The 22,742-nt window shown below is 43.1% G+C and overlaps 3 protein-coding genes and 1 pseudogene across 3 annotated transcripts; 1 reads left to right on the top strand and 3 right to left on the bottom strand.

Annotated features, from left to right (window-relative positions):
* Positions 1-1,608: 1,608 nt before the first annotated feature.
* LOC113922846 (histone H3.3A-like) lies at positions 1,609-2,172 on the bottom strand. The gene has a single exon (XM_027595180.2). The coding sequence runs from the start codon at positions 2,061-2,063 to the stop codon at positions 1,653-1,655; it is 411 nt and encodes a 136-aa protein (XP_027450981.2). The 5' UTR covers positions 2,064-2,172; the 3' UTR covers positions 1,609-1,652.
* A 6,526-nt stretch (positions 2,173-8,698) lies between these two features.
* LOC113921982 (developmental pluripotency-associated protein 3) lies at positions 8,699-12,408 on the bottom strand. The gene is made up of 4 exons (XM_027593591.2): positions 12,324-12,408; positions 9,903-10,171; positions 9,639-9,674; positions 8,699-8,830 (listed from the first exon to the last, which is right to left on the bottom strand). The coding sequence occupies exons 1-4, from the start codon at positions 12,406-12,408 to the stop codon at positions 8,720-8,722; spliced, it is 501 nt and encodes a 166-aa protein (XP_027449392.2). The 3' UTR covers positions 8,699-8,719.
* A 3,467-nt stretch (positions 12,409-15,875) lies between these two features.
* LOC113921983 (ATP synthase subunit ATP5MPL, mitochondrial-like) lies at positions 15,876-16,161 on the top strand. The gene has a single exon (XM_035729267.1). The coding sequence runs from the start codon at positions 15,909-15,911 to the stop codon at positions 16,089-16,091; it is 183 nt and encodes a 60-aa protein (XP_035585160.1). The 5' UTR covers positions 15,876-15,908; the 3' UTR covers positions 16,092-16,161.
* Positions 16,162-17,912: 1,751 nt separating this feature from the next.
* Positions 17,913-19,516, bottom strand: LOC113922272 (annotated as a pseudogene).
* Between the last annotated feature and the right edge of the window lie 3,226 nt (positions 19,517-22,742).

Raw genomic sequence — 22,742 nt, 5'->3', positions numbered from 1 at the left:
AAAGAAACAGTCCACAAAACCAAAAGACAACCGACAGAATGGGAGAAAATATTTGCAAATGACATATCAGATAAAGGGCTAGCATCCAAAATCTATAAAGAACTTATCAAACTCCACACCCAAAGAACAAATAATCCAGTCAAGAAATGGGCAGAAGACATGAACAGACATTTTTCCAAAGAAGACATCCAAATGGCCAACAGACACATGAAAAAGTGCTTAACATCGCTCGGCATCAGGGAAATCCAAATCAAAACCTCAGTGAGATACCACCTCACACCAGTCGGAATGGCTAGAATTAACAAGTCAGGAAACGACAGATGTTGGCGGGGATGTGGAGAAAGGGGAACCCTCCTTCACTGTTGGTGGGAATGCAAGCTGGTGCAACCACTCTGGAAAACAGTATGGAGGTTCCTCAAACAGTTGAAAATAGAGCTACCATACGATCCAGCAATTGCACTACTGGGTATTTACCCCAAAGATACAAATGTAGGGATCTGAAGGGGTATGTGCACCCCAATGTTTATAGCAGCAATGTCCACAATAGCCAAACTGTGGAAAGAGCCAAGATGTCCATCGACAGATGAATGGATAAAGATGTGGTATATATACACAATGGAATATTATGCAGCCATAAAAAGGAATGAGATCTTGCCATTTGCAACGACATGGATGGAACTGGAGGGTGTTATGCTGAGTGAAATAAGTCAATCAGAGAAAGACATGTATCATATGACCTCACTGATATGAGGAATTTTTAACCTCGGGAAACAAACTGAGGGTTGCTGGAGTGGTGGGGGGTGGGAGGGATGGGGTGGCTGGGTGACAGACATTGGGGAGGGTATGTGCTATGGTGAGCGCTGTGAATTGTACAAGACTGTTGAATCACAGATCAGTACTTCTGAAACAAATAATGCAATATATGTTAAGAAAAAAAAAGAGGAAGAAGATAGCAGGAGGGGAAGAATGAAGGGGAGTAAGTCGGAGGGGGAGATGAACCATGAGAGATGATGGACGCTGAAAAACAAACTGAGGTTTCTAGAGGGGAGGGGGTTGGGGGGATGGGTTAGCCTGGTGATGGGTATTAAAGAGGGCACGTTCTGCGTGGAGCACTGGGTGTTATGCACAAACAATGAATCATGGAACACTACATCAAAAACTAATGATGTATGGTGATTAACATAACAATAAAATTTTAAAAAAACATGTACTTGCATGTAGGACAACTCAGAAAAGTACAGCGAATGGATGGATCTACTGTATGATAAAAATGCTACAAACACCATTTAGTTGCTGTCAATAAGAAATTTACTTGTTTTAAAAAAATCCAAATGCTGGCATTGTCCAGAAAAATTTAACAGGTTTATTTATAATTGTTATAAAATGGAACTGCTGAAACATGTTCACTGAAACATTTTGACTTGCATTAATGCTTTATGTTCCTGCATTTATATTAAAAATTCACGCACAAATGACAATGGAAAACCTGCCAATACCTGATTTCTGTCCCCTATTTTTCCACTTGCAATCATATACTTAGGTACCTTCTGACCCCATGGAAAAAAAATATCTAACGTTCAGAATTACCAATAACAGGAAGAAGAGAAATTTTTTTTTTTAAAGAATGAAATGTTTTCCATCATAGTGGATTCTTAAGCACGTTCTCCACGTATGCGGCGTGCTAGCTGGATGTCTTTTGGCATAATTGTGACACGTTTGTCATGGATAGCACACAGGTTGGTGCCTTCAAAGAGGCCAACCAGATAGGCCTCGCTTGCTTCCTGCAAAACACCAATAGCCGCGCTCTGGAAGCGCAGATCTGTTTTGAAGTCCTGAGCAATTTCTCGCAACAGACGCTGGAAAGGAAGTTTGCAGATCAGAAGTTCGGTGGACTTCTGATAACGTCTAATTTCACGGAGGGCCACAGTACCAGGCTTGTAACGATGAGGTTTCTTCACCCCTCCAGTAGAGGGCACACTCTTGCGAGCGGCTTTTGTAGCCAGTTGCTTCCTCGGTGCTCTACCACCGGTCGATTTGCGGGCAGTCCGCTTTGTACGAGCCATGGTACAGAAACTCCCTTACTTACCCCTCTTCTCCTTGGGCTGGAGCTCGGCGAGCTAGAGGCGGCGCTGGCGTTAGCGAGCGACGGTGGCGCGGCGGCGGCTGCGAACACAATTGAAAGCCCAAGGCAGAGTTCTTAAGAGGTGACACTAAAAGCAGGATCCATAAAAGGAAAAATCTATAAATTGGATTTCATTAAGAACTATTGCTTCATGAAAAACCTTGTTAAGAGGATGAAAAAAACAAACTAGAGTGAGGAAAAGTATTTGCAAACTACATATTTTTTAAAGTAGATGAAACAGGTCTCTACTGGAAGATCCAGGACTTTCATAGCTGGTGAGAAGTCAGGCCTGGCTTCAGAGCTTCCAAGACAGGCTAATGTCAGGGGCTAATGCAGCTGGTGACTTGAAGCTGAAGCCAGTGCTCATTCACCATTCTGAAAATTCTAGGGCCCTTAAGAATTATGCTAAATGTACTCTGCCTGTGGTCTGTAAGTGGAACAGCAAAGCCTGCAGGACAGCACATTTGTTTATGACATGGTTTACTGAATAGTAAGCCCACTGTTGAGACCTACTGCTCAGAAAAGATTCCTTTCCAAATATGACTGCTCACTGACAATGCACCTGGTCACCCAAGAGCTTTGATGGAGATGTCCATTGCAATTCATACTGTTTTCATGCCTGCTAATACAACATCCATTCTGCAGCCCATGGAGCAAGGAGTAATTTCTTTTTTTTTTTTAAAGATTTTATTTATTTACCTGACAGAGAAAGACACGGTGAGAGAGAGAACACAAGCAGGGGGAGTGGGAGAGAGAGAAGCCGGCTTCCCGCAGAGCGGGCTCGATCCCAGGACCCTGGGATCATGACCTGAGCCGAAGGCAGAGGCTTAACGACTGAGCCACCCAGGTGCCCCGCAAGGAGTAATTTCTTAAGACTTTTGAATCTTACTAAGAAATACCTTTTAAGTCTACAGCTGTCATTGATAGCGAATTTTCTGATAGATCTGGACAAAACAAATTGAATACTTTCTGGAAAAGATTCACTATTCTTCCCCCTTTTTAAAAGATTTTATTTATTTGACAAAGAGAAAAGTGAGAGAGCACAAGCAGGGGGAGGGGGAGGCAGAGGGAGGAAGAGGGAGCAGACTCCCCACTGAGCAGGGAGCCCGATGTGGGACTCGATCCCAGAACCCTGGGATCATGACCTGAGCTGAAGGCGGACGCTTAACGACTGAGCCACCCAGGGGCCCGGAATTCGCTATTCTTGACGCCATTAAGAACATGTTATTCAGGGTTAAGAGGTCAAAATATCAATATTAACAGAAGTTTGGAAGAAGTTGATTCCAGCCCTCATTGGAGGATTGAGGAATTCAAGACTTCAGGAGAGAAAGTGACTGTAGATGTGGTTGAAACAGCAAGAGAGCTAGAATCAGATGTGGAGACTTAAGATGTGCCTGAATTGCTGCAACTTCAGGATCATGAGAGTTTCTTCTAACGGGAAGAGCAAAGAAAGTGGCTTCTTGAGATGGAACCTACTCCTACTGAAGATGCTGTGAAGACTGTTGAAATGACCAAGGATTTAGAATATCACATTAACTTCGTTGATAAAGCAGCGGCAGGTTGGAGAGGAGGAGACTCCAATTCTGAAAGAAGTTCTACTGTGGGTAAAATGCTATCAAACAGCATAGATGCACACTACACAGAAATTGTTCTTCAAAGGAGGGGCACCTGGGTGGCTCAGTCATTGAGTGTCTGCCTTTGGCTCAGGTCATGATCCCTGGGTCCTGGGATCGAGCCCCGCATTGGGCTCCCTGCTCCGCGGGAAGCCTGCTTCTCCCTCTCCCACTCCCCCTGCTTGTGTTCCCTCTCTCGCTGTGTCTCTCTCTCTCTGTCAAATGGATAAATAAAATCTTAAAAAAAAATAAATTGTTCTTGAAAGGAATCGAGGAAGCAAACTTCACTGTTGTCTCAGGAACCTGCCCAGCCTCCGCACCTTAAGCAACCACCTCCCTAATCAGTCAGCAGCCATCAACATCAGAGGCCAGACCATCCGCCAGTAAAAAGATTACCACTGGCTGAAAACTCAAAGGGTAGTTAATATTTTTAGCAATAAAGTATTTAATTAGGGCATCTACATTTATAGACATAATGCTTTTGTACATTTAATAAACTATAGTATAGTGTAAACCTAACTTTTATATGCAATGGGAAACCAAAACATTTATTTGACTCACTTTGTTGTGATACTGGCTTTATTGCAGTGGTCTGGAACCAAACTCACAATAACTCCAAGGTATGCCTATAAATAGAAGATAGAAAATAGAATAACAAAGAAAATTAAGTGGAAATAATTTTTAAAAGATTCTAGAAAAAAATATAAAGACAAGCAAAGGCAATCCAAAATACACATCATTGGACTGCCCAGAGAAAACAAAAGCAATGGAACGGAACCATTCTGAAGAAAGCACTCAAAGATACTAAATGAAACCGAAAGAATACACCATGTTCAAGAGGAAATGATCCAGAATGGTCCAAACAGAGGGCTATTTGAGGAGCTATCTTCAAAGATAAAAGACCCTTTTGAACAGTGAGGCAAAAAGAGACACTTAAGGCTTTGGGGGTGAGGGCGGGGAGGCGGGGTGGCGGGGAGCAAGCTGGCCTTGGCTCTCATTGACACTCAGCATTTACAACAGAACAATGCTCTCAATATCCATGAGCAAGAGTGAGACGAGAAGTCTTTGAAGAAAAAAAGTTTTAGATTTGAAGAAAAAAAGTTTTAGATATGAAAGAACTCGGCATTCTGAGTCCTTTCTGAAGAAAGCTCTAGAGAACAAACAAATCAAGTCAGGAGTAACTGGATTAACTACGGAAAAGAGTTAACAATGAGCATTACATATACATAACTGGAGGAAAAAGGACTTTAAAAAAGTGAGCAGATAGGAGTAACAGAACAAGCAGTGGGAATCTAATGACGTAGAAATGACATAAAGTTGAGGGGAAGACGGGACAAGATAGGAGAATAGTTGGTTCCTATGCAAACTCGAGTTTAGTGCGACAAAGCTGAACACCAAGAGATAACTGACTCAAATGCAAATTAAGAGGTGGATAAGACTGAAGGATGAGGGAAGGGAAAAATGTAATAATCACTGTTCACATAGAAAAATAGGTACTGGGCGCCTGGGTGGCTCAGATGGTTAGGCGTCTGCATCTGCCTTTGGCTCAGGTCATTATCCCAGAGTCCTGAGATCGAGTCCCACATCGGGCTCCCTGCTCCTTGGGAGACTGCTTCTCCCTCTGCCTCTCTCTCTCTCTCTGTCTCTCGTGAATAAATAAAATCTTAAAAAAAAAAAAAAGAAAAATAGGTACTAATGAAAGTAAAAGGTATTGGGGTGCCTGGGTGGCTTAGTCGTAAGCATCTGCCTTTAGCTCAGGTCATGATCCCAGGGTCCTAGGATCGAGGCCCTCATCAGGCTCCTTGCTCCGCAGGAAGCCTGCTTCTCCCTCTCCCACTCCCCCTGCTTGTGTTCCCTCTCTCACTGTGTCTCTTATAATAAATAAATCTTTATTTATCAAATAAATAAAATCTGTCAAATAAATACTTTAAAAAAAAAGAAAAAATAAGACTATTAAGGAGGTTTAAGTTTTATGGGTAATCACTAGAGAGAAAATTTGAATTCTCCTAAATTCCTGAAGAACTACACACATACACAAATATAGCTGGCATAAAATGAGATAAAAATCACCCACTGAATTATTTTTAGATTGCATTAGACAAAAAACCTAAATCTTTGCTGCATCAAAGAGTCACACAAGAGGATACAGAAGGCTGAATAGAAATAGGCAAATTATACAATTCCTTTATAAATCTTGATTGTCATTTAAGAGAACATTCATATTCAAAATACAAAATATTTGAGGATGAAGGATTATAACATCTTTAGTTTACTTCCAAATATCTCAGTAAAAAGTGTTAAGCATGTGGGAATGCAAGCTGGTGCAGCCACTCTAACAGTATGGAGGTTCCTCAAAAAGTTGAAAATAGATCTACCCTATGACCCAGCAATTGCACTGTGTATTTAGCCCAAAGATACAAATGTAGTGATCTGAAGGGGCAGTTGCACTCCAACACTTATAGCGTTGCAATATCCACAAGAGCCAAACTACGGAAAGAGCCTAGATGTCCATCAACAGATGAATGGATAAAGATGTGGTGTACACACACACACACACACACACACACACACACACACACACACACACACACACACACACACACTGGAATATTATGCAGCCCTCAAAAGGAATGAGATCTTGCCATTTGCAACCACGTGGATGGAACTAGAGGGTGTTATGCTAAGCAAAATAAGTCAATCAGAGAAAGACAATTATATGATCTCACTGATGTGTGGAATTTGAGAAACAAGGCAGAGGATCATAGGGAAATGGAGGGAAAAACGAAAACAAAACCAGAGAGGAAGACAAACTATAAGAGACTCAGGAAGGAAACTGAGGGTTGCTGGAGTGGAGGGGGGTGGGAGGGATGGGGTGGCTGGGTGATGGACATTGGGGAGGGTATGTGCTATGGTGAGCACTGTGATTTGTGTAAGACTGAGGAATCACATACCTGTACCCCTGAGACAAATAGTACATATATATGTTAAAAAGGAAAAAAAGGTAATTGACTAAGCAAAAAAAAGTGTTAAGCATGGCTAATATCTGAGATGTATACATACTTATTGGTCTATTCATGGGAATTTTGTTCAAAATTTCTTAGAGTTAAAAATAAAAAATATATGCTTTAAGGGGCACCTGGGTGGCTCAGTTAAGCATCTGCCTTTGGCTTTAGGTCATGATCCCAGGGTCCTGGGACGGAGTCCCACGTTAAGCTCCTTGCTCCGCGGGGAACCTGATTCTCCCTCTCCCTCTCACTGCCACTCTGCCTACTTGTGCTGTGAACTAAAATCTTTTTAAAAAAGTTGTTTTTTAGATTCTGTATTTTTGACAGAGAAAGCACAACCAGGGGGAGCAGCAGAGGGAGAGGGAGAAGCCAACTCCCTGCAGAGCAGGGGGCCCAATACAGGGCAGGGCTCCATCCCAGGCCTTCAGGATCATGAACTGAGCCTGAGGCAGATGCTTCACTGAGCCACTCAGGCGCCCCTAAAAATAAAATCTTGAAAAATAAAAATGTAAAATAAAGGCAACAAAAACAGAAACTGACAGCTCTCCTATAATGCAATCAGGGAGGAAATCCAACGTCAGTCCCACCTGAGAAAGGAACTCAAGTGGGAAGATGGAAGAGCTATAGGGTATATGTGCTTCGGTGCAGAAAGTGACTTCCCTCTCACATCACCCACTTGAATAGGTTTTCCATGAAAAATACTAATACATGCCTCCTAGTTTTGTTGCAAGCTTAACAAAACTTCAAGCCTGCCCGCACTTATCCATGTTGGTAGACTAGGACAGCTAGACTAGTTCTAAGTAGAATAACCTCTGAAGACCTACTTTGGTAGTGAGCAGAGGCTATTATTTAATATCCCTCCCTAACATCACTGTTGCGCTTGCCATTTGTTGCAGCCAGTCCTCCCAAGTTCATGCTGTTTCTGCCTCCACCCCATTCTGAAGACTAACAGATCATTCCATACCTGTGTACTCATCAGCATGGGATTTAGTTCTTCACCCAGGTCTCCAGTTGCTTCTTTCCATACCGTTCTTGTGAGTGAACAAAACACTTTGAACACATGCTCTACCTCTATCTTCCTCCCAGTTTTCGAGAGCTCTTCCAGAAGGTGGTATGTACAAGTATTTGTGTTTTTTAAAAAAAGATTTGAGAGAGAGATCACCAGTAGGGGTTAAGGTAGAGGGAGAAGCAGGCTCCCCACTGAGCAGGGAGCCCGATGCGGGACTCAGTCCCAGGACCCTGGGATCACGATCCAATCCAAAGGCAGACGCTTAACCGACTGAGCCACCCAGGCACCCCGGTATCTGTGTCCTTGCTTTCTAACCTTACCCAGATGTATCAAGTGCCTTTCCAGTAGGACAATATCACACATTAAAATGCCAGAAGTTTACATTCTAGCAATGTCATGAGGATAAGAACTCTTGTTCACTGAATACACAAGTAAAAACAAGTTAAGAAAAGAACAAGACTCTTTAAGAGGTATTCAAATAAGTCAATTTTAATAAGATCCTCTACACACACATTTGCTACTGAAAATTGAAATAGCACAAAAAAATTTTATTACCATTTTTGAAAACCACAAAATCTAGCATATACATCTGCCCTAATCATGCTCTAAACCAAACCACCCAAAGTTTTCTGTGTACTCCTGCACAAGTTACTTGGCTTCCAATTTTTGAGGTTAGGTCTTGTCTTAATGACTTCAGGCCTCTCAAACACACAGGCAACACTCAAAACCTATTAGTGCTTTCTTAGGTCAAATCAAAAGGTGGACATATACTGAAGTCATTCAAATGCAAACTACAGGATTCCTCACAAATTATTGGTATGAAGGTAGAAAAGATACAAAAGACTTTATAATATCATAGATTACCAAAATATTATAGTTTGCCCTAACATAGAGCAGCTTTCCCAAGCTGCTGCAAAGTGATCCTAAAATCACTAGTTAAGAAGAAACCATACAAGAATAAAGTTTATGTTTACATTGGCTCTATGTCACAATTATTCTCCATGCTGGTTTCCTCAGAAAGATCTTTATGATAAAGGCAATAATGACAGCGACATCTAAATCTTTCTACTCTTGATTCACCCTGAAAAAAAGTGAAATGGATTAATTGCATTAATAATTTAAATAAAATGGATTCATTGCACCATGATGAGATGTAACCAAGCCTCCACCCTCAAATCTAGGCTTGGTTATTATAACCTTTTAAGTTGTGCTCCATGCCAACTCAGGGCTTGAATTCACCACTGAGGTCAAGCTGAGATCAAGTCGGATGCTTCACCAACTGAGCCACCCAGGCACCCCTAGAATAGCCTTTGGAATACATTTTGGAGGGCAAAGAGGAGGCAGGATTGAAATGTATGGGTACCAAAGAATATCAGATTGTGGGTCATTTTGTGATGGTAACATCTGATTGTCAACCAGTAAAATATATCCCAGTGTCATTCTCTGAATGCCTTAAATGTAACTTCTTCTGGACCCAGTACTCAAGGTTGTTTGCCCTTACTAGAGTATCGTCATGACCATGTTTCTGACAGGACTTGAAAAAGTACAAATATACCGCCAAGAGTTAACCCTAATGTAAACAATAGACTTGAGGTGAGAACGTGTCAGTGTAGGTTCAACTGTATGAATTTATCACTGGCATGGAATGTTCATAGTGGAGGACACTGTGTATTCAGGAGGTATATGGGAACGCTCAACTTTCCACTCAATTTTGCCATTAATCTAAAACTGCTCTAAAAAAATAAAACTAAAAATTACAAACATGAACTGATTTCTCCAGAGTTCCCAGAGATTCAAAATCAAATTCCCCTTTCCTCCTCTCAAAAACAAAAACCAAAAAATAGAAACCAGACAGCCACCCACATGTATAGTTTGAGAAAATCTTTTACCTCCTCAGCTTCCTTCTGCTGTAGATCTTTTTGAAGCTTTATGGGAAGAAAAAAATATATTTATTGAAAACTATCAAAAAGGTTGGATTACTAACATTATTATTACATTACATCTACCGTAAAAAGTTGGAGAATCTTAAAAACACAAGTGTTACTCACACCCTGCGCTCATCAGTATGATTGACTGACTGCTGCCTATCATTCCTAGTGGCTGTTGAGCGCCCTGGTGGGGCAGCGCTGTCTGCCCAGATCCCATGAACCTACCTGGGGCCCCGGGCTGAGGTAGCGCTGGTACTGAATCATTCGAATCATCCTTGCCATCCTTTCTTTCCGAGCAGTTAACAAAGTCCTTACTCCAGTCCTCCTCCTGCTGCTGCTGCTAAGGATGCGCTCAACCAGCCCCTGTGGTTTCTTCTCTCTGCCCTGCTGCTGGGATGGATATTCTGGTAGAGGGGAAGGGAGTTTGATACTAGAGTCGAGAGTCAATTTACCAAGATTCTTTGTTAATACTTCGGAGATAGTTTGAGAGGCAGCTGTAAGAAAAGAGAAAAGTTAAGATCCATTAGAGTGCATTGCATCATCCAGAAGTCACTTGTCTCATGCTCCACGTAGGTCTGCTCTTAAGCAGGTTGACAATGGACAACGGGAGTTACTTCAGCATGGAAGATCACACATAGCGAGCACATTACCTACTCTGCTAACCTAACATGTTGCATGTGGTGAGACAGTACGTTTGAGAATATGCTTAAGAATCCACTATGATGGGACACCTGGGTGGCTCCATCGGTTCAGCGCCTGCCTTTGGCTCAGGTCATGATCCCAGGGTGTTGGGATTGAGCCCCATATCGGGCTCCCTGCTCAGCGGGGAGCCTGCTGCTCTCCCTGCTTGTGCTCTGTCAAATGAATAAAATCCTAAAAAGAATCCGTTATGATGGGGGCACCTGGGTGGCTCAGTCAGTTTAGCAGCCAAATGGATCTCAGCTCAGGTCTTTATCTCATGATCTCAGCATCCTGAGACCGAGCCCCCTGTCATGCTCTGCGCTCAGGGTGGAGTCTGTCCCTCTCCCTCTGCTCCTCCTCCCTCTTGTGCTCTCTCTCTAAAAATAAAGCCCTAAAAAAAAAAAGAAAGAAAGAAAGAAAAGAATCATCCACTATGATGGGAAACAGTTCTTGAAAAAATTGTTCCCGCTTTTCCTGTTATTGGTAGTTCTGAAGGTTAGACATTTTTCCCTCCACAGGGTCAAAAGGTACCTAAATGTTAGTATTCCAACTGGAAAAACATGTGATTCCACCTGGAAAAACGTGCAGTTTTCCTATTTTCACTTGTGTTAATTTGTAATAGAAGGGGGGAAGAGACACACAACAAAGCATTTACGCAAATCAAAAATCAGTAAACAACTTTCAGCAGTTCAACTTGATAACACTTATAAATCTCTTAAACTTTCTTGGCGGGGGGAGTGGGGTTAGGGGGGTAAAGGTCCGTGAAATAGACAAGGAAACCCCAGATACAACCGTCTCTCCTTAAACAGAACTAAGAAGCTGAACTGACTGTTACCCTCTTCACTTATACCCAACCTTTCCGTGGTACAAAATCTCTCCACTCAAACTCCAAAATCAGCCACTCACTTGCCTCTTTGATCCAAACCCTTATGCATAACCCGTACACTCTCAAGACTCATATAAAGCAGTTTACATTCATTTTGCCCGTGTGTGAAAGCACTAAGTAAAAGAGTCAGGATCCATTTGACTTCCAGGGACTTGCGCACATGTAAAGATCCCTAGTTGGGAATCATCAGGTACTAAGGCAGGGAAAGCTGAGTTCGGATTATACAGACACCCTCTCTTTGTTAATTTTCCCTTTGTATACATCCACCCAGGTTCTTTCCTCAAAGATGGGGGGAGGTAGGTCTGGACTGGGGAGAGGCAGGGGGAGAAGATGCTGACGGAATAGAAAATATCAGCAAGCTTCCCACCCAGCTTTCTAGCTGCCCAGTGAGGACTGGCTCAAAGCCACCCACCACCATCCAGCCCCACCCATTAGTCCCAGCAATAAGGTTTCAAATCCATTGAGTGGTTCTCTGTGGCCAAGCCTGGGGTTGGGTTCTGCGATGGGAAGAAGCCAGGAGAGGACCTAATTGGCAATATTTCTGGAGCACTGTTCCTCAGAAAGCCCTCCAGAGTCTGTCCTACTAATTTACATTATAGAGCACATTCACTGGCTTTAAGTGTTCCCCTTTTTTCAATTTCCTCTGAAAAGCCATCTCCCTGCTTAACATTCCTAAAGGGTAAATTTAACTGGAAAACCAATCCAGAAAATGCTGGTGAGATTAAGAAAAACTTTAGGTTAAATTAAGAGTTTAGGTTTCTTGTATTTTGTTCCTTTTCACATTCCTGACATGTATTGCTGATAGGCAGACATTTTGAGCCACGACCTAGGAGAATCCCAATTGCTCTTCCCCAGAAACAGAACTGAAAACATTTTTAAGTGTTCCTGAACATAGGAAGTAAACGATGCAGCTCTCAACACCCCTTTCCCAATTTCCCCCCTGCCCTCCGTGTTTCTTCACTGGGGAGACCTACACAACCTTGGCCCTCCTGCCTGGAAGACTGAAGTCAATATAAGAAGGAGGGCAACCTCTTCGCTCTCGAACCCCCTGTCATCAGAAAGGGTACCATCTGGCTTACCCGAGCCTTCCTGGGAATTCTCTTCACTGGGCATCTGAGATGACCCCAGGGCCCAGGTTGGGTAAAGCTGCTTTGGCGAATCCATTGGAAGCCTGGTCACAGACCGAAGCTCCTCCTGGATCTTCGGGGTCCAGTGGGAGGTGATGCTCAAGACTCAACTTGCTACAAAATACCCTGGGAAGAACTTTATAGGCCAGGAGGAGCAAGAAAAACCCAAACTCCTTTGGAGTGGCAAGAGAAAGAACAAACCTCAAAGCTCCCATCAGGTTCCCTCTTAAAACTACAGATAAGCCAATCAGCCAGCCTATTTTAATGTAAATGCTAATGGTTAAAGGGATAAGGTGAATGGGCGTAACCCTATTAGTGGACTAATAGGGTGATGCTTCATCTGCTCCGCATTAAAACAATCATACTCTCCTACACGTAGGTTGGAAAATTTTAAAAGAGCCTCTGTGGTTGTATCTCCCTAAGGTTGCCTTGAAAATCAGTTTTTCCAAACTACTTCTGGAAATGGCTACTGGTTTGTGAACTGGGCTCTACAGTGTTCTAGTGCAGAGAGATGAAGGGTGGTCCCCCCACAACTGCTAATTAATTCCCAATTAAATTAATTGAGAAAGTTCCCTTAAAAGTTTTCCTTGCCTGACATCTTAAACCTGTGGATGCTAGTAAGGGAACAGAGAGGAGAAATAAAATGTCTGTTGGAAACACTTCAATAGCTTGATATTTTATGGACGTGTGCTTTGGATCTGTAATTTTAGTTTGTTTTCTAGACTATTAATTGAATTGCATTTTTTGTGAGCAGCTGAAATTAAATTTATAAATTCCCACCCCCACCCCAATACTTGTACTGAACTCTGGCAACGAGCACCAACATTAACTGCTGATTTCTGCAGGAGGTAGAGAACAAGTCCCTCCCCCCTCTGGCAAAATGCATGTTTTTTCCCATCTCCTATTTAATGTACAGCTTCCCTACACCGGCTTCAGCTGGAAATCATGAGAAAATACTCAAACGCAATCTCGCTTATTTTTACTAAAAAGCAAAAGTCGAAGTTCTGATTAAGAAATATTTTTGTAGGAGATGAAGAACAGCCATAAATACACATTAGGTTACAATACTTTATTCAAATGGTTCTCAAAATATATGGCCTCCAGACAGGCAGCATCAACAGCCCCTGGTAACTTGTAGGATATAATTAAAAAAGCACTGAGCTCCAACCCAGATCTGCTGAATCAAAGAGGCATCCAGCAGTTTAGCAGGCCTCCCAGGTGAATCAGAAGCACTGCTTTATGGCACGCTTAACTCTCCACTCCTGGTCTGTTCTCAGCGGTTCCCCCTTTGCCATGGATACCTGTCCCCTAGCCGTCTCTCAGAATTCTGCAGGAGACATGAGGGCAAATATCAGATGGCAGGGGTGTAAGATTAGGAGGTAAGACAGTGAAAAGGGCTGGCATAGACTCTCACTCAAAAAATCCAGGTTTAGAGAGAGCCATTCTTACAGGAAGGTGTGGAATATGGATGGTGGAGATGCAGTTTTCTTCAACATGACAGAAGCTGAGCCAACAGAAGGCATCTGCCTTCGGCTCAGGTCATGATCTCAGGGTCCTGGGATCGAGCCCCATATCGGACTCCTTCCTCAGTGGGGAGCCTGCTTCTCCTTCTCCCTCTTGCTTGTGCTCATTATCTCTCTCTCTCAAATAAATAAAATCTTAAAAAAAATAAACTAAAATAAAATAAAAAATCTTTAAAAGTTATAACAGCTTTCTAGTTAACATGTTTTTCTCTTTATCGTATGAAAGATGAGGTAAAAAACCAAACAGAATGAAGCAACTTGAAAACAAACAGGGTGCCTGGGTGGCTCAGTTGGTTAAGTGACTGCCTTTGGCTCAGGTCATGATCCCAGGGTCCTGGGATCAAGTCCTGCATCGGGCTCTCCCTGCTCTGTGGGGAGCCTGCTTCTCCCGCTCCCTCTGCCTGCCACTCCCACCTGCTTGTGCTCTCTCTCTCTCTCTGTCAAATAAATAAATAAAATCTTTTAAAAAAAAGAAAACAAAACAACGCAGACTATAAAAGAATGCATCAAGAAAATGATACCTAATGTCTCAAGAGATAAGAAATCATTTGTAATATTTTTGAAACAAACAGGATGCCCCTTTTAAAGAAGGAAAAGAGCAAAAAAAAAAAAAAAAAGAGTACCTGGATTTAGACATTTGATATTAGAAACAAACAAAAAAAATTGTTTGAAGACAAAAATCGAAGATATTCTCTTAAGTAAAGCAGAACCACAAACAGATATAAAATAGAGAAAATATAAGAAGAGCATTTAATATCAGGAATATAATGGCTCAGATTCCTCAACAACATTGAATGCCAGAGGATAGGGAAAAACACCTTCCAAATTCTGAAGGAAAATACTTCCCAACCTAGAAATCTATATTTAGTCAAACTATTGAGCAAGTGTGGAACATTCCCAGATACTCAGTTTCTCAAAAATGTCACCACCAGGATAGATTCCTTTGTCTTGTGGGGAATTAACTTGATACAAGAACACTACCAGGCAACTACTCCTAAGGTCATGAAACAGAAAGGCTCACAGACCATATTAAAAAGCTCATATCTCAGGCACCTAGGTAGCTCAGTTGGTTAAGCGACGGCCTTTGGCTCAGGTCATGATCCTGGAGTACCAGGATCGAGTCCCACATCAGGCTCCATGCTCAGTGGACGGTCTGCTTCTCCCTCTGACCCTCCTCACTCTCATGCTCTCTCTCTCTCTCTCTCTCTCTCATTCTCTTTCTCTCAAATAAATAAATAAAATCTTAAAAAAAAGAAAGAAAAAGGAACTTGCAGCATATATATGTCCAATAAAGAATACAATAATACTAATGAATAAAAATCCATGAGGGGGTGCCCAGCTGCCTCAATTGGAGAAGCCTGCAACTCTTGATCTCGGTCTCATGGATTCAAGCCCCATGTTGGGTGTAGAGATTACTTAAATAAATAAAACAAAACAAAAAAAATCCATTAGATGAATTTCAAAAAAAGCAAAGATTTCTCATTTGAGGAAATATGAGTAAAGTAACATATAAAACAGTTCACTTCTACTTGAGTTTTAAAACCCTAATTAAGATAGCTTTTAAACTTTTGCATGGCAATTTTAAAATAGAAAAACTAGGAAAGATGTATGGTGAGATTATAGTTGGCAGCTATAGCTGGTAGCTGTGAGCCAAATCTTTGAAATATTGTCTGCAAATAGATATTAAGAGCTTTAAAATAGATACATACAAAACATGAGATTTGAGATCAGGTAAACCGTTAAATTCGTGTTATCTCTAGTGCGTAACACATTACGGAACCATGGACATGAAACGCTTGAGTGAATCAAAACATCATACCAACATCTCTACTTAGACAATTATTATTAAAAACCAAAATTCGACTGAGTAAAATTTAAAGATCTATATTGGGTTTATTCAATGATCCACGCAATGGGACAGCGTCCCATTCAGTGGATAGAAACAGTCCCAATTGGTTTCCAAGTCATTGGCAGTGGGTATTGCGGCGGGCCAAGCCGGGGTTCTTGCGCCGAGATGCTTCAAAGCCTTATTAAAAATGTTTGGATCCCCATGAAGCCCTACTATACCCAGGTTTACCAGGAGATTTGGTTAGGAATGGGGTTGATGACTGTCATCATTTATAAAATCAGGAGTGCTGATAAAAGAAGTAAAGCTTTGAAAGCTTCCAGTCCTGAGCCTGCTCATGGCCATCATTGACCGGCTGTACTTGGAGCACATGTCCCATGGAGCATCAGTCTGTAAATCTCAGCGCGCTGTTAGATGGGAACGTGGAGCACTGCCATACACTTGTAGACGTGTTGTGTCCCCGTGGCATGAATAAATGTACCTGAGGTGCACCACTGCCCCCCCCAAAAAAAGAAACAATCCCGATTGGTTTCAACTTTTTCTATGTGTTGGGGACGGTTGCCATTATTCTTCCCTTGGTCCTGTAACACTCAGGCCTAGCTTGCAGAGCAGGGAGATTTTTAGGCAATCTCTAAGAGATACAACTAGAAAAGATAGGCTCTTTAAATTATCCAAAAGAGGGGCGCCTGGGTGGCTCAGTTGGTTGAGCGACTGCCTTCGGCTCAGGTCATGATCCTGGAGTCCCGGGATGGAGTCCCACATCGGGCTCCCTGCTCAGTGGGGAGTCTGCTTCTCCCTCTGACCTTCTTCCCTCTCGTGCTCTCTATCTCTCATTCTCTCTCTCTCAAATAAATAAATAAAATCTTTAAAATAAATAAATAAATAAATTATCCAAAAGAATTGTAGAAGCTGTCATTTTTTTTTTTTTTTTTTTTTTTTTTGGTGAGAGAATGGAATTGGAAGCATATCAGTTCTAATTTAATCTCAATACCCACCCACCTAATTATTTCAGTCAATGGTTCATTTATTTTTCATTGGACTGGCAGATAGGTTTACTTGATAGGCTAAAAGGAGGTAAGAATTGAATTTCTAGGACAGTCCCACCTACCGTTTTACTGGAAGTCTGCTCTAATTGAGCTGAAGTTCTTTTCAGATCAACTTGAAGCAAAATATCATCTTTCTGTTCCGGACTTCCGGGAGGAGGCCAGACCTAGATCTGTTCAGATCTAGGTGGAACTTCAAGCTGTGACTAGAGCTCCATGGACCCACCATAGAAGTTTACCTTGAACTGGAGTATTCACAGATGGGCAGGGAAGAAAATTAACAGGAAGACACAGAGAAGCCGATAAACCTCTTTTTGACAAGACAGAGATAAGCCAGATAACCCTCTTCTTCTTTTTAAGATTTTATTTATTTATTTGAGAGAGAGAGAGCACAAACAGGGAAGAGGCAGAGGGAGAGGAAGAAGCAGGCTCCCTGACGAGCAGGAAGGCTGACATGGGACTCGATTCCAGGACCTGGGGATCATGACCTGAGCCAAAGGCAGACGCTTAACCAACTGAGACACCCAGGTGCCCCATGATAACCCCTGTCTTGACAATGGGAAATGTCATATTCTTTGTATTAATTTCCAGTCCTTGAAGGAGGAATATAAGTACAGCTCTTCAAGCCGGAAGCAGGAGTATAAGTCCTTCTTGTAGCAAAACAGGAGGGCAAAGGGAAAATTTGTTAAGGGTGAACAACATTGTTAAACTATGTTAACTATGCATCGCTAAGAACAAGACAACAGGCCCAAAATGGACTCACTTGTGCTAAGCCCCACCTCGCCAAACCAAAAATTAATTACAATTTTGGTTCTCCCTAGAAACAGAATCTCAAACCAGTCAACCAGGGATCACCTGATCAGCACTAGTTAGGTAATCTGATAGACTCTTGCTATCCCCTATGGGTAAATAACCTTGCCATAACCAATCTGCTTTTTGCCTAAGTATAATGTCCTGTTCCTGCCCCCTTTTGCCTTGAAAGTCTTTCATTTTATACAGCCCTTTGGAGCTCCTTTCTATCTGCTAGATAGGATGTTTCCCCGTTTGAACTGAGTTTTGCTCAAATAAACTCTTACACATTTTAATATGCCTAAATTCATCTTTTTTTACTAAATCAGTTCATATCATTTTATTCATATTTGAGCTCCACTGGAGTCAGTGATGAAGTGTCATCTTTCCTTCCAAGAATGAAGTCTTCAGGTAACATCTCAGGTGCTACCTGAGCTAACTGGTCATCACAAGAAGGTAGAGTCCATAATTCCTCGAATTCAGAGGTTTCTCTTTTCTGGAGGCATCAAATCAATCACCATGCTGCCAAAGTCCACACAGAGCCAATCATCAGGGTCTTTCCCTTCTCTTACTATGCGACTCACTTTTATATTTCGGGCATTTGTACGTTTTCACAATGTGAAAAGAAGTTCTCTACTTGAAAGGGTTTTCTACTACCAATCACGAAGTAATCTGTATATTTCATTTCTGTTGGACCCTTAATCTCACAAACGTCTCTTGCATTTTCTAGTCTCAAAAGCAAAACCAGCGTATCGATGTCAAATTTAGGGCCAGAATGATATGCAGTGCCTGACTCCGGGCGCCCCAAGCTGGCTGCCCCTCCGCCGGCTCAGTAGGGCCACTGCCGCAGTGCAGGGCACGTGCGAGTTCTGGAGTCAGGCAGGTGGGGCCCAACGCTTGTCCCACCTTCCGCCAACCCCGCAGCGGGCAGCCCCCCAGGCGGGTCCAGCACCCTCTGCTACCCTGCACCACAGCCGGGTCTGCATCCACTGCCCCACACTGCTTGCTTAAGCTTATTGTTTTGTTTTGTTTTTAATTAACATATAATGTATTATTTGTTTCAGGGGTACAGGTCTGTGATTCATCAGTCTTACACAATACACAGTGCTCACCCTAGCACATACCCTCCCCAGTGTCCATCACCCAGCCACCCCATTCCCCCGCCCCGCCCAAGCTTAGCTTTAACAGTACAGGACGCTCCAGTCCCCAGACTCATTTCTGGAAAGGGGGATGATAAACAGTGAAATAGCTTCATCTACTGGAGGTCTTCATCTACATGGAGTCTTTAAGATCGGATGAATGGAATTTTTAAAATTCTAATCTGCCCCAAGGGGTTGAACTGATGAAGCTGGAATCTTGGCTGTCCTTTCTCTCTGATCTGTGGAGCCCACCTTTTCCCTCCAGGTGGCTTCTCTAGCTCAGAAGTGTTTTCCCTTCAACTGTGCCAGGTTGGTTTCAGGTCAGGCAACAGAGCCGCAGGCAAAATTAAAGTGTTGCCCCTCAGGGCACAAACATTCTGGTGGATGGAGACAACAAACCGCAGATCCAAAATATAGGGTAGGGTAGGTAGTGAAACATATTCCAAAGAGAGGTAAAGCCTGGTAAAGGAGAGGGGAAAGCTGCTGTTTCCCAAACACACAGTTAATGAATTACTCGATGTACTGCTCTGGGCTCGCTTCTGGTGGGGCGGGTCTCCCCTTGCGGCCCTTGTCCTTGCTTTGGTCCCTCTGCCCCGTGGGCGGCACCCCCGTGCCCGCCAGTGTGTCTCCTCTGCCTTCCCTCAGGTTCTCCACTGCGCCTCGAGTCCAGAAGCCTGTTTCCACTGGCGTCTAGGGCCATCTGCCCGGGAGTCGGGCCTTGAGGCCTGACACACGGGGTGGGGACAAATGGTCGGGTGCCCAGCACCTGCACCCACCTCGGGACCGAGGTTCTCTGCAGCCCCATGCGCCTGCCGAGCGCCCAGGCGCCCTGCGCTTTGCCTCTCTCCCCGCACCGACTGCCGTTGCCTTCCTTTCCGCGAATCCACTTTAGTTCTTGAAATTCCACAAGGAAGAATCAGTACTCCCCGGGGTCGAATCCTGGGTCTATGATCAATTATTGAACAGCTTAGTGGAAAACATTTAACGACTTTCCAATATGAGAGTCGGCTAAAGAGCAGCCTCCCAGACGGGGTTCTGATGGAAAGAGCTCAGTATGCGCTGGGGCCGTAAATTTCCCAACATTTGTGGTTTGAATGAAGATATGGGACTCATGAAAGTACTGGTTAACTAGTAAGTTAGGCCTATCAGAAGAGAGGAGCAAATACTGCCGGCATTCCCAAGTTTGCTTAAAGACGAGATTTCAGGAAAGACAAGGAGGTAATGCTGGTGAGGCACAAACCAAGTGGAACATTGTATTTCAGCTTTGGAAACCCAGTCCGGAGATCAAAGGAATGCCTGTGTCTTTGTTCCTGTTGTTTCATTGACTTTCTGCCTTGACTTCTCTTTTTGAGAAAAGGAACCCAGACACAAAGGCTTGTTGTCTTTCCTTTGTTTACCTGTGAAGAACCTCTGGTGCAGTCCATTGTTCCTTGTTAAAGAGGATATCTGACTTGGGGGGCAGGCGGCAAGGGACTTCCAGAGGAGGCACTTCACCCTACAGATTTTATTTACTTTGTCTCCTTTCACCAGCCGCATGCTCAGAAATGCTGGCAGAGGGCCTCAGCCCTGGTACCAAGCCCCCATCCCCTGTTCCAGAAGGACAACAGGGCAGGAAGATTGGACACCAATGCTTTTCAACTTCCCATAGTACAGTTTCCATGATTCCTTGTCTTTTCCCTCCAGCTCTGTCTTTCTCGTGTCATTATCCTCATTTCACAAGCCAGCTGTATAGTTTGAATGCTTTTCTGATTTCAATTCGTTTTTATTCCATTTTATTTATTTGCCCCAAGAAGAAACATCAGGACCCATGGGATGCAAGTGTTGTAGAATTCTAATGTCAATGAGCACTGAGCATGCCTCATGCCTGGATCTTGGTTTCTTTTTTTATTTTTATTTTTAAAGATTTTATTGATTTATTTGACAGAGAGAGACAGCAAGAGAGGGAACACAAGCAGGGGGAGTGGGAGAGGGAGAAGCAGGCTTCCTGCCGAGTAGGGAACCCGATGCAGGACTCGATCCCAGGACCCTGAGATCATGACCTGAGCCGAAGGCAGACGCTTAACTAACTGAGCCACCCAGGTGCCCCTGGATCTTGGTTTCTAATACCATTTTCTATAGAAAAGGAACCAAGGCTCCTCAGGGAAATGGTTATTTCTAGGATTGCGGCAGGAAATATATAAAATAAATCCTGAGCACTTTGTAGTGCCAGAAAGTAAGGAAGTGTTTAAAAAAAAAAAAGAGGGGCATCTGGGTAGCTCAGTCAGTTAAGCATCCAACTGTTGGTTTTGACTAAGGTCATAATTTCAGGGTCATGAGAGCAAGCCTCACGTCGGATTCCTCTGGGCACGGAGCCTGTTTAAGAGTCTCTCCCTCTCTGCCCCCCACCCCACTCATGTGCTCTCTCTCTCTCAAATTAATAAATAAATCTTTAAAATAAAAAGAAAAAAGAAAAACAACACAATGCACACATTGGTAGGGGCATGTAAAAGGAAAATATGAAGTAATATTGGATTCTAACCCAAAGTATAAAATAAATATCCATGAGTCCCTATGGATAAAAATAACTGATTCTAGAAATTGGCAAATGGAGGAGAAGAGACAAATCTCTCATGCAAAGAATTCCAAATAAGTTTTGTTTTCACCCATTCCACAAGGAGAATGGGCATATCTCCCCCTCCTTAAGTATGGGCTGCACATAGTCACTTCATTTCAAAGTGTACAGTGTGGAAAGCAGGGGAAGAAAGGACACTTTTATGGGGGAGAAACCTAACAAACATTACCTCAGCCAGATGATCACGGCCAACATTAACAGTGATGAGTCACATTGGTAGCATGTACCCTTGATACGTTATGATGAAAGTGGCACTTTGCCTCTGTGGGCTCCTTCCAATAACCCATAACCCTGCTCTCACCACAAGAAAGACATAAAGACAAATTCCAGTACTGCGGTATCCTACAAAACACCTCACCGGGACTCCTCAAAATTGTCAAGGTTGTCAGGGCGCCTGCGTGGCTTAATCAGTTCAGCATCTGCCTTTGGCTCAGGTCATGATACCAGGTCATGATCCAGAGTTGGGGTCCTTGCTCAGTGGGGAGTCTGCTTCTCCCTCTGCCTGCCTCTCTCCCTCCCCCTCCTTCTCCCTCTTCCCTCTCCCTGCTCCTGCTCTCTCTCTCTTTCTCTCTCAAATAAATATATAATAAAATCTTTAAAAAGAATTCTCCAGGACGTCAAAAACAAGGCAAGTCTGAGGAATTGCCCAACCAAGAGAATGATAAAGGAGACACGACGACTAGATGTAATGTGGTATCTGGCATGGGATCCTGGAAGAGAAAAAGGAAGTTAGGTAAAACCTAAAGGAAATCATGGCGCCTGGGTGGCTCAGTTGTTAAGTGTCTGCCTTCGGCTCAGGTCATGATCCCAGGGTCTTGGGATCGAGCCCCGCATCAGGCTCCCCGCTCCGCGGGAAGCCTGCTTCTCCCTCTCCCACTCCCCCTGCTTGTGTTCCCTCTCTCGCTGTGTCTCTCTCTGTCAAATAAATAAATAAAATCTTAAAAAAAACACCAAAAACCTAAAGGAAATTTAAATAAATTATGACTGTATTTAACAATAATGTATTAATATTGGTTTATTATTTTTAAATATCTTATTTATTTATTCGAGAGAGTGAGAGAGCACAAGCAGGGGGAGTGGCAGAGGGAGAAGCAGGCTCCCGCCGAGCAGGGAGCCCGATGCGGGGCTCGATCCCAGGACCCTGGGACCATGACCTGAGCCGAAGGCAGACGCTCAACCACCGAGCCACCCAGGCGCCCCTTAATAGTGGTTTATTAATGTTAACAAATATACCATACTAAAACAAGATCGTAATAGGGGACACCAGGGGTGGAGCATATGTGAACTCGGTATTTGCTTTTCAATTTTCCTATAAATCTAAAGCTATTAGAAAACAAATGAGGTCTATTCCAGCCAGGGCACAGCTCTTGGTGGTTTGACTTTTCATCCTTTATGTAAAGTCAGCAGCTTCAGCCTTCTC

Source organism: Zalophus californianus, chromosome 9 (genome assembly GCF_009762305.2).
Source record: "Zalophus californianus isolate mZalCal1 chromosome 9, mZalCal1.pri.v2, whole genome shotgun sequence".
Taxonomy (NCBI): Eukaryota; Metazoa; Chordata; class Mammalia; order Carnivora; family Otariidae; genus Zalophus; species Zalophus californianus.
The sequence above is the reverse complement of the archived record's forward strand: the minus strand, read 5'-3'. Positions and strand labels throughout refer to the sequence as shown.